The sequence below is a fragment of the Colletes gigas genome, unplaced genomic scaffold, assembly GCF_013123115.1.
Source record: "Colletes gigas isolate AHSC1104 unplaced genomic scaffold, ASM1312311v1 Colletes_gigas_Sc00006, whole genome shotgun sequence".
Taxonomy (NCBI): Eukaryota; Metazoa; Arthropoda; class Insecta; order Hymenoptera; family Colletidae; genus Colletes; species Colletes gigas.
In genome coordinates, this window is record NW_025106635.1 from 7,774,572 (window position 1) to 7,786,326 (window position 11,755).

Below are 11,755 nucleotides of genomic sequence, written 5' to 3' on the forward strand. Positions count from 1 at the left end.
CGTGATGTAAATTGGGCCACGGTTCCGTGCAGTGTCCGTGAATATGTCCCAAGAGATAGCGAAAGTTTGTTCACGGTGACAAAGGATCGCGCGCGCCCATTGTTCGCCGCGTTTACGCTCGGTTAATTCAATTCTATTTTTCGCGATCGTTTTTTCGATCTTGGGAAGACTCGGTGAAGATCGTAAAAAGATTCGCGCGACGATCGTGTGACCAACCTTCCTGCGGTAAGAAAAGATTAAGGAGCGGGTAAACAAATACACGATGCAAACTGTTCTTAATTAAACACATTTATTGAACCTTTAATGGTACGAATACATGTCGTCGCGTCGTCCAGCGCGTGACGAATATATATTTTATACATCATATGTGTATATATATATTTATATATTTATACGTACGTAACAGAGATTCACACGTTTCGGAGGGACTGGAGAAATTCTCGTTTGCTGAATTCCTTGGACACGCGAGGCGAAATACTGTTCGCGAAAATTCAACGAGCGACCGCTTTCTCCCTGTCCCTTTCTCGAATGCACGATATCGTCGATAGATCGATCGCGCGAAAATGATAAACAGATTATAGGTACAAGGTTCGCAGACGCGTCTAGAAAAATATAGATGTAGGACACATAGGTGCAGTATTGTTTGGAAGTTTCGTCCGCGACGAGATTCTTCAGGCTCATTCTCAAACTTCTCCCGGACTCGACAATTTATCACGCCGCTAATGGACATTTTAAAATGCACGCGACTTGGTTCGGTGTGTTAGAAATTATTAGTCGATCGGTGAAAATTGTCTAACTATCGTTGATCCGTGAATCTTGAAAATAGAACACGTTTGCTGCAAGGGGATTCGAAGGGAATCGTAGTTTTGAGGAAATCCTTGCATCAAAGATGTTCTACTTGCTTCGGTTGTTGTCCCTTTTACTCCGTAAGTGATTAGTAAAAACAATCAAGCCCTTCGAGCTTGTCTCGTTTTACCGATGCGATATTGACTTGTACGCCGTGGGGCTCCACGCGCTCCACAAATTGGGCGTCCCTTTCCTAGTTTAGCGGAGAATTTTCACCGAAAAATATCGAGAGTGGAGCCGACGTTACTCTAATTTCAACGCGTACGCACTATCGCGTTTCGTTTCACCGCAATTAAAATTCGAAACTCCGATCTCGATATCCGCGATCGATGGGGCGCGTGGGTGTAGCTTCGAGTACACCCGACGATGGAGTATTGCTACGATTCTGGATTTTATTGCGAAAACCTTGCACCGTCGCTGTAGATATGCATAGAGCTCGCACGCATTTCATTCTTAGTTTACGATTTACGTCGTGGGTGAGAGGGTGAGGGGAGGGCGAGGAATCGATGTCGAACTAGGGTTTTCACGAGTAGTTGTTGCGTGCTTCGCCACGGTGAAAATTTTCAAAGCGAAATTTGCACGCGAGATTATATTTTCGACACGAGGGATAAACGATTCGAGAGAAACGAGACTTTTCGAGTCAAGCCGTGCCTCCGAGCCTTAAAATTAATACCGAAAGGTCACATCGATACACACACGAGTCAGCTGTGCTATTTTGGGGTATCAATCATCAGCTGCTACAGCTGCATGTCTTAATTACGTCGAACACAACGTACCGAAGGATTTTTATTACATTGGAAAATTATTCACCGAACGACGCTAGCTATCGCGATCTTTTATGAGAAAAACAAACCATACAACGATAAGAGTACGCTGTTTAACAACAAAATTCAATGACGTGACTCGCTGCTGCGAGAAGGGACTCTATCGATGAAAGTACGACGAGTTTGCGATCAACCCCTTCGCTGGGACGGCATGGATCGTTTATTTTAAAATCATAGCAATTTTGTTGCGGATGCTGACCTATTTGTCACGGGAAGTAGACGGTGGTCATCGTGTAGAAACAATGCACACCGCCTTCTATGAGATTTTCGGTATCATTAATCGTAAATTCGTCTAATTAGGAAGCTATACGTCCTGTTGTCTTTGTAATAAATCACTCTCCGTCGCGTATATCCATTTATCTAAACCGGTAAAACCATATTTGTTCTCCACAGATTCATTGTTCACGGGAACCAGGGTTGATTTGCTTGTTCAACGAAGGGGTTGATGGAAGTACAGAAGTGGGCGATGCAAAATCTATGGTGTAGTGTTTGGACTTTCGAACATTCAAATATCGTCGAGAAAGAACGATATACATCTTGCGTTTGACACAGGTACAAGTGCGCCGTCATCGATTTACTCGACAGTGGACAATAGCGATTGTTTAAACTTTAAACAGTTTATTTCGTTTACCTCAGCGCGCCAGAAATCCCGTCTGAAAACAGACCTTCGAAACAAGTTTTCGAAAGGCATACCGGTCGAAGTCTAAACTGTTTAAACATTCCACTGAGGAGCATTCAATGTAGAAATAACGAGTTACTTTTTTTATCCTTCTAGCTACTCGACGATGAAAGAACTACTTAAGTGGTAGATCCCAGTTCGTGTTTCATTGTTTCCGTATAAACAACACCCCGTTTTAATTACATTAACGAAGGAGGATCGTTTCTAAGTAAAGTAAAATTGAAAAAACAATAGGATTGACGCTTGCTTCTCCTTTCAAAAATCTACCAATGGTAAAAAAACATGCGTCGATTGTTCGCGAACGAAGCTGCGCGACCACTTAAGTGTTCCGTTGCGAGTAACGCACAAGTAGAAACAACTAGTTATTCTCTTACGTTCGGATTCCTTCGTGGAATCGTGAAAATTTAACTTCTCTCGATACGACATCAAAGCACCGTCCAACCGATTGTAGAACGAACTTCCCGACGTCCCCGATTTCTCCAGGCAGCACTGCCGCGTATCTTCCGTACCTGTTCTCTCGCAAATCGGAACGCAACAACGCGACGATAATAAGAAAAGAAATCTAACAAAAAGGCGGCAAACAACGACACCCGTCCGTCGTCCGATAGTCCCTTAGCCAAGGTTTCCCTCGACCGCCGGAACGTCCAAACTTTTCTAAAAGATGATCTCAAAATCAGATTTGCACGAAGTAAATCATACCTTGTCAGCACACGCTCTTCGACTTGTTCTCTGAGTTAATTATGTCTCTGTCCTCGCGAAACATTCAAAATTTCGAGCTCTCCGTGTTCCTCCGTTCTTCTCTATAACGAAAAAAATAATTTCCGGAGAATCCTGGATTCCGGATCTTCCCCCCCAGGACTCCGTAATATATCTCTCTTCCTCCCATCGGTTGGACAATGACGAACGATTAATTCATGCTGAGATGATGTTATTATAATACGTGTTATGGTTTTTCCATTCGATATACGTCAAGGTAGACACGCAGTAAGTGATTGTTGGTCCTGGCGACGCGGACTCCGAAGAATCCCCCCTCGAACCTCCGTCGACTAACTTAGATCTCGTAGTTGCGGAACTTGTTGGCGACCTCGCTGGGCGCCTTGGAATCCCATCCGAGGTCGCGACGCGCACCATAGTAAATGTTTGCACCACCCTCCGAGGCTCTCCTGTGCGCGTTCGGTGGTTGGCCCACGGTGTGACCCGGAGAACCACCAGCCTCCCCGGACGCGTCCGGAAGCATGCGATCCTTCGTCTTCGGCGTGCTCCAGTGCATCGACTAAGACGTATTCGATTGCTTTTTTATCCGACATACTTTACAATATCTATCAAACTACGGCGAGTTCCCCTAATGGCGGAAGGCCTCGAGAATCGCTATTAAATTTATACCCTTGCCCTTTGTGTCCAAACTCCCATACGCGACTCAACAACGTCCTCCGTCTTGCGAGAAATTTCTGCTCTTTACGAGCGCGAAATAAACGATAAATTAAAAATTTAAAAATATCCTGTTACGGAAAGCCTCTTGAGAAGACTCCGCGGTTAGAAATAACAATTTCCAACTTGAATTTAAAGACAAAGTTTGTACGGACCAGATATCGCGGTCAATTTGTAGTTTGATTAAACTTTTAGGAGTCTCGAGCGTATTATCGACAGATTGTATACGGTTTCCTCAAAGGGACTCCGGAGTTTCGTAATATCGAGAAAGAATTTCGTATCCCCGAAAGATTCGATCGATGGGCCAGGAAATTTCTCGCACAGACGCCTTGGGATTTCTCCGTTGTTCTCTATTGTCCCGCGAACGACGATCTTTCAGAGATTTCGATCAACCGTACTCACTTGGTGAACGTGTTCTTTCATCCCGAGCCATTGCTTGTAACTGATACCGATTTTGCTACGCCTCCATTTGTCGTAATTGCTCCTCCGTTCAGGGTCGCAGAGAACCTCTTTCGCGTGCTGCGATAAAAATGAAATCGCGTTACGTTCAGCGGAAACAGGTATAGATCGTAACGCGCAGAGACTCTGCGTCTTAATGCAAGGCGAAACGACGCTAAAGGGAAAAAACCAGTCGCGTAATCGCGTCCCGGTGACTCGCGACGATCGACTGACCGCGTAAAAACTGAATAAATACGAACCTTCAGCTGCTGAAACTTCCTCTCAGCTTCCTTGTCGCCTTCGTTCTTGTCAGGATGGTATTGAAGAGCCAGGACCTTGTACTCGGCTGTGATTTGTTCTATCTGAAACCACATATTCTTAACTTAGTCAATGACGTATCTATTAAAACTGTAGATGCCACAATTATGTGTGGGTGGAACCATGAGTGAACTATGTGCTACGATCATTAACTTACTTCCCGGCAATGAAACTTGGTTTTATCCGAAACTATCGTTATCGGCGCGACCAACAGGTGGCTTGGATCATTTTCCAACAAATAAATAACTCTGCGCGAGCCATTGACTTATTATAGGTCGACGTTTACCTCGCTAATAGAACTTGCGAAGAGTAACATTTAAAAATAGCGCCATACTCGATGCAATAAGGCAAGCAAACCGTCGCTGAAGATATTTTATCCTCGCGATACGGATCTAGAGTTTCGCGGCTCGTCTGGATATCGACAGAAGAGATGATATCGAAGTATTATTGAACATGATTCCGGTACAGCATTGTAGCGCGTCCGCTCGTTTCGAGAGCGTAATCGAGACGGGAATTGCCCTCGTCATCAATTTCGCTACTAATGGAAACGAACGATATTTGTCAGGCAATTTAATGAATTCACCTAATGGGAGGGATGGGGTGGCGATGGTGGAGGGGGGGGAGGCGTAAAATTTCTTAATGGGAGAACGCTGGGAGCAGTCCGTCGGCAAACAAGCAAACACGATCGCTCATTAACTCCCGCGCTTTATTTAAAGCGACGCCGCGTTATTTTTAGCTGATCGTCAAGAACGACGACGAAGAGATGGGAAAACAAGATAACCGCTAACGTAATTCCTTGGGAAGGGTCAGCGATGACTTTTACGCGACATTAATGACCACGGGGCGCGGCGAGTGCTCCGAACGATGCGCGATCGACTTTTCTAACATGATTGCGGGCAAACAGCTTCTATGCTCGATTCACCTCGAACCTTTTTTAAAGAAGATCGACCATTTTATCGAGTTCAATGCCAAGCAAATTCTTCGCGTCGTTTCGTGGAAAATAGAAACGCTCGGGCGTGTAACTAAAGCGACGAAAGTCGATCATCGGTGATTCCCGACGTGTTAACAACTACTTTGAAGCGTCGATTGACTCAAAGTAATCGTGTAAACATTCGAAAAAAATATTTGTCGCTGCATCGACGCATCGACCGACTTTGACACTGACGTTAACCATAGCGGGAGTAGACATTGACTATCGTATTTGTTCTGCAGACTGTCCTCCAACGTCGCAAGCAATATCGTTTAGTGCTGTCCGAGCGCTTGAAACTCAAACTCGAATTAATTTCTTAAAGAACCCTGGAATATTTTTATGTATCGATACTCTATTGAATTAAACGTCGACAAATTGATTATTAAATTCTACTTCCGCTGCATTCGTGGAATCGTAGACGAGCAAAAAAATGACATCGTCGTGCGTAGTCTCGATGACGAGACGGCGATCGATCTATGTACATCGAGAAGTTCGAACAAAGTACTAATTAAAGTTGGGCCTGCGACTGATGCAGTTAGTCTCCCGTGATGAGGCTGACACTGAAGCTAATTAACTTTGCATAACTTCGGAAACCGTATCAAATGCATACATTCTATTAACAAGAATTCCAATGTCAAGGCGATACGAAGTAAAAGTAACAACGCACGATGATTATTCATTGGCTATTACGTATGCAAATATCCATGCACGCGCGATATTTGAATATCTGCCAGTCAAATTTTACAAATATTTTCATCCACGATTGATAAATACAATATTAACAACGGTCGTAAAATATTCCATATATTCCTGTTCCATCGCTTTCCATCGTGATCGCGGAAAAATATCCGCTAAAATGTGTATTCTCTGTCAATAACGTCGAACAAGAAACAAGGGATATGGAAATTTTACTGTGCACTTATCCAATATTGTGCCAGGACGTTCAAGAGAATATTGCACACTCTAGTTACTTTACGATATATTGTTGGAAAGCTTTTCTTGGATCGATCGCGAAAAACGTGTCTTGCATTTGATTCAGCTTTCATTGTTCGTTTCATTCGTTCGGGGAACCTTAAAGTTTCTCCGCGGTTGTGCAATTATTGCAAACAACACTCTACTGTTTTAAACTATAACGTCAAGTGTTTACAGTCCCTCACCGATCGTTTCTAACAGAAGATGCACTTTTCAAACGAGAATGCAATTGTTTCCAAAACGACAACAGATGACCATAGATCGTATTTAAAGCCGTATTTTTAGGACTCGGAGAATTGAAATTTTCTGGGGCACTCGAATACGAAAAGTCAAAGGTAAGCTAAATATGCACGCTGTCAGAAAACTGTTTATATTCGGACTATCGACTCGCCGGTAGGATCAACTTCTGTAAACATCAATTATTGATATTATGCCGGATAATTGCGCTCGTCGGCGTTTTCGTGCAAACGGGTATAAAACATGCAATACGCCGCGATGTTCTCGATATATTTCCACCGTCGACGGATAATTTACGCGCGAAATACCGAATAATTAAGCGCCGAGGGAATTAACGTTGCAACTACCGATAATTGGCATCTGCCTACTTCTACCGGAGTGATCAAAATGACCTGTTTTTGAAAAGAACAAGCATCATGACGAAAAATCGTGTTCCTTTTACGAAATGGAACAGAGCATCGTAAACAATAGCATATGTTTTTATGGGCGCGCGAGAGCCACGGAGAACGTGAAAGAAGATATCGTAAATTCTGTTCAAAAATTTAACGAGAAGCAAGAAAAACAGAAAAGCAATTTGAGAGGTAGTTGGTGAAAAATTCGTTGCACGGGTGAAAATGTGAGGTGAATCCGAATAAAATGACGGAAGCTTACCGTTGCGTATTCGTCGCACGAGAGGAGAGCATAATAATCCTCCTCCTCGCTGGGCTTATAGTTGATGGCGTCCTCGACGCTCATTTTCCCTCGTTAATTCCGGTTCTTTTTCGATTGTTTCTCGGACGGTGTTCTTCCTGGCGGTTCGTACGGTTACACCTGGGGGACAGTGTTGGCCGGTGTCGTGGATATCGGTCGACTGGTCTCGAGTGTAACGCGCGTGGTTCCCCACACGTCACCGTCACGTCACTCGTTCCGCGATCCTTTCTCAGCTCGTTTCGAGGATGTTCGCGCGGAGTTGGTCCTCGTCACCTGTTGCCGTGTCGCACGTCGCCCGCTGAAGTGAACCGGACGAGGGAAAACCGTGTCGGAGACCCGGAAAGACCCGATTCCCGGGAAATCTCGAGCGTCTGCGCAAACCAGCCGCTACCACCTTCTCCACCCCTGTGGGAGTCGATTCCAGAAGCTCCTGCGCACTCTCAGCCGGTCATCCCTGTCGAGGGAGTGTAGTTTTTGTTCATAGATGGGCGCAATTTCTGATTCGGATATAAAGAACGACGCACAGTGGGAAAAACTCGCGATTTCGAAATCCTTACTTTTATCAAACATAGTACCAACACTTAAACTTTTAAACTCAAGTTCTGAAAGTAATGTTACAATTGCTGTAGAGTTTTGCAATGAGAGGGATAGCATGGATTTGGTTTGTCTGAGATGTGGTTTCAGCAAGATGGTGTCACGTGCCACGCGTTTGCTGAAACTATCGCTTTATTGAGATCGAAGTTCAACGATAAGATTATTTTGAGAAATGCATCTGTCAACTGGCCACCATGATCTTGCCATTTAACGCCATTGATTTCCTCTTAGATTTCCTCGTCAACAAACCGTTGACGATCTCAAAGCAATCATCATTACTATTATTGCCGAAACACTGCGTTTATTATTTAATTTTTCCATACTTTTGTATTACCATTAAGAATTCAATTAACTTAATTACCCGACTAATATATTCGTAAATTCGTATAATAGCATCGGTCCTGTCTCCCTTAATTGACCGGTCGTACTTCGAGTTAATTAATTAACATTCCTGAATCGAAATTCGGTCGCCCACGTCATGTATTCGGCACGAAACGTTGCGCATTATATTTCGTTTATTGAAATCCGAAATTCGACGAAGATGGTGTCGAATCGATCGCTAAATACGATTATCCATAACTTGATTAAACTCCCTTACCTTTGAATTTCGGTTCCGATAACATCCTGAAACGTTGGCACACTGATTCCTCTGATTCAAATGCACTTATGGGGGACACAAACGCTCCTAATGGAGTATCCGGTAATTGGGAACGCGCGACAATTATTTTCTCGATGCTGTTTGGGATCTAGAAGATTTTCAACGGAAGAAGGTAGATGTATCGCGTGGAACACTATCGACTGGAATTAATGTCGACGCATAACTGCGTCTTGGCTCTGGAGATTCCACAGACTTGTGGCTTTCACTTGCGGATGCTTGACCTCGAGCATTATCTCGCGACGTTACCGACAGAGTGATCTAGATCTCGATCATATGCTCATCGCCGGACGGGGAAACAGGTTGCATGCTTTCAGGGGCCTCTTTCGAACACCGACACGTTTTCATTAGTTAGTTTATTCTTGCTTAGCTTCGGTATTATTTCCCATTCACATTTTTTTATTCCAACCCTTTCCGTATTCGTACCCATTATCACGCCTCACAATTCTATTTTATTATTGCTCAAACGAAGTCCTACGGCCAACCGGATGTTCTATTGTTTACATTCGATGCTAATGTTTACACTCAGGATTAAGATATACGCAGAAACATCAACAACCTAACAGCGTTCGAGTACTATTGTTACCTATTCGTGGTGCACGTTTCTAATGACTATATAGTAAATGCAACATACAGAATTGAATTATCCTCCAATTTTCCTACTACAGCCTTCGTATTAAAGCGAAAAGGCAGAAATATAAGCGTTGGAACACTTTCGTTAGCGAATGTATTGCATCTTGAAAGTCGAGGATTGGGTCTCCGTTTGCTATGCTAGTCGCAGAACGCGAGGAAACCGAACGTAGGGAAAAGACCGTCTCTCGGTTAGCCTGTTTCAAAAGCTAGAAACTCCTATCGGAGGTGTTCCACTTGGCAAATATTTAACCACTCGATTTAATTCGACGCAAGTGGAAGGTACACATTTGCAGAAGTCGAGAAGGCGCGAAGAGGCGACGTCTCGCGGATAATCCTCTCCAACCTCGTACGTCATTAGAAATTCAAATTTTCCACGGGATTATGGGAGAGGACAGGAGAAGAAGACACCAAAACGTGACTGAATGCGGTAAGCTCATTATGTATTCGTCTCGCTTCCCCTGAAGACGGCACTGATTATCGGTACCTCTGCTTACAGCTGTTAAAGCTATTGTCTTGGGAAACCCTGGAGCTTTTTAACGAAGAAAGCTTCCCGGTAACGAGGCGTTTGCTACGCTGCTTCAATTTCGTACAAAGTGTATCATTGGTGTCTATCCTCCTTGAAAACGCGTCGTTCAATTTGCCAGTATTTCTTTGGTACGTATCAAATGCAACGATATATCGTTGTTGGGAAAATAAGTTGACGCTCCCTCGAAACAGTTTAAATTGCAAAATTTTAGGAAACTCCGATATGCTGCTCGAATAACTATATACCCGATCGGTTTCGAAGGAAGGATTTCCACTATTGGATTTCGGTAGAAAATGGTGATGGATTTCTCTGTCAGGCGAGTACTGCCGGAAACAGACGGCTCGACGTCGAAACGTGTGAAACACGTGTCGGCCAAATGTCAACGTTTCTCCCGGTAAATCGGCAACCGGCAGCGGCCACATTTTTCAGCGAACCGGCACGTGACAGCACGAGCCACGGGACCGCAAGAGGTCAGGCTTCTTCTTCGAATTCAGGAGAGTCGCTTAACCATTTCGCTTTTCTGCCTTCAACGTGTGTTCTGCTCCTCCGGAAAGAATGGAAGTACATTTCGAAAAGGCGACGTTCGAACAGCTGCTAACAATAAATCATCGTTCTGTGGTCCCTTCGCCTTATTCCTTGCACGAATCTTATTGCAAAGAATAATCCCTTCTTATTCCTAACGATATCTTTCTCTAATATTAATAAATAATTCTGCTATTCTAAGAAAAATCATTCAAATTGCATTCGAAAGTGGATTAGTCCCAATTAGACGCGACAATCGAATAACAGTTCGTTACGTCGCGTTACGTCTCCGCAACTTCTGTCAATCCTAACCGGGTTAGTCAATCACCTGGGATTAGGCGAGGCACGCTCGGATTTCGATAGTTTGCATGGCGAACGAGTCTCGGAATATGTCCCGTATTCGAACACTTTGTTCTCCGTGTTCTGCATTGTCACCGAAACGTTCGAGGCCCCGTAAATTAATGGGTCGTTGATAATCGTAATGCATCGCTTTAAAGTACACGTGTACCACCGTCATACCGATCCGCGAGGATTGAGAGGGCAGGTGTTCCAGAAATCGATCGCTCTATTTTCGGGAGGCTCGTCCCCCGTAAATGTCAGAGATGAAAGAAACGGATAGTGTTATCGTTGGTTTATCGGAATTAAAGATTAAGCGCGATTGAATATTGTTGGAAGCAGGGGCGTTGTTAGAGATTTTTACCGAGGTTCGCCGATCTCGTTGCCGATAAGGGGGATGGAGAACACGTCGAAAGGGTCACACTGCTCTACTCCGAAAGGAAACGCGCTTATCCTCGCCGGAGGAAATACACGATCCGCTCTGTTTCCGTACGCAGATGCGTGACAGGACACGCAAGCGTGCACGCGCGCAACACTAACCTTACCCCAACAAAAATTCTTTGCAGCCGTTCGTGCACGCGCGACGCGTCCCTCTTCTTCGCGATCGTCAAGTGCATCTTGAAAGAACGCCGACAGTTTTTTCCTCTGGTCGTATTCTCGTTTGGGGGGCGAGCTTTCAAGCCTTTGGGACCATAACTCCAGCCACGGTATGGACTACCGGGTGAGATACTGAACCCTTGGCGCACGATTTCGGATTTTCCCGCGTTGGCGGGCATCTCGGATCGAGCCAATGGCGGAATCGCGCGGTTAATTATATCTAGTTCGAAACGGTGCAGTCGCTGTCGCGTTAGAGGAATATAGCCTCGGTTTCCCTTTTCACGGTTTCCGTGCGCCGGCAGAGTGTCTGCTCCTACGACGGGGGCCCTCCTTATTTATCTCGAAATAACGCTGCTGGCGCACATGGGCGTTTCTTCGGGCATTGCCAGATGCGTGGGTGGTGGCAGTGAAGAGAAGAGAAGGAGAGCAGGAATGACGGTCACATGGCATCGTCGCGAGACTCCTCTTCTGCCCTGGCTTGTCAGTATTC

At 44.7% G+C, this 11,755-nt stretch overlaps 1 protein-coding gene across 1 annotated transcript; it reads right to left on the reverse strand.

Moving 5' to 3' along the window:
• Positions 1-277: 277 nt before the first annotated feature.
• Positions 278-8,830, reverse strand: LOC122395992 (J domain-containing protein). The gene is made up of 5 exons (XM_043394032.1): positions 8,595-8,830; positions 7,364-7,856; positions 4,476-4,577; positions 4,180-4,296; positions 278-3,622 (listed from the first exon to the last, which is right to left on the reverse strand). The coding sequence occupies exons 2-5, from the start codon at positions 7,445-7,447 to the stop codon at positions 3,401-3,403; spliced, it is 525 nt and encodes a 174-aa protein (XP_043249967.1). The 5' UTR covers positions 7,448-7,856; positions 8,595-8,830; the 3' UTR covers positions 278-3,400.
• Between the last annotated feature and the right edge of the window lie 2,925 nt (positions 8,831-11,755).

What these genes read in the sequence shown, in the direction of transcription:
- LOC122395992 (XM_043394032.1), bottom strand. Translation starts at nt 7,447, where the DNA reads ATGAGCGTCGAGGACGCCATCAACTATAAGCCCAGCGAGGAGGAGGAT. An exon ending in GGAAGTTTCAGCAGCTGAAG is followed by an intron (nt 4,297 to 4,475) that starts GTTCGTATTTAT and finishes TTTTTATCGCAG; the next exon opens with CACGCGAAAGAGGTTCTCTG. An exon ending in TGAAAGAACACGTTCACCAA is followed by an intron (nt 3,623 to 4,179) that starts GTGAGTACGGTT and finishes AATACGTCTTAG; the next exon opens with TCGATGCACTGGAGCACGCC.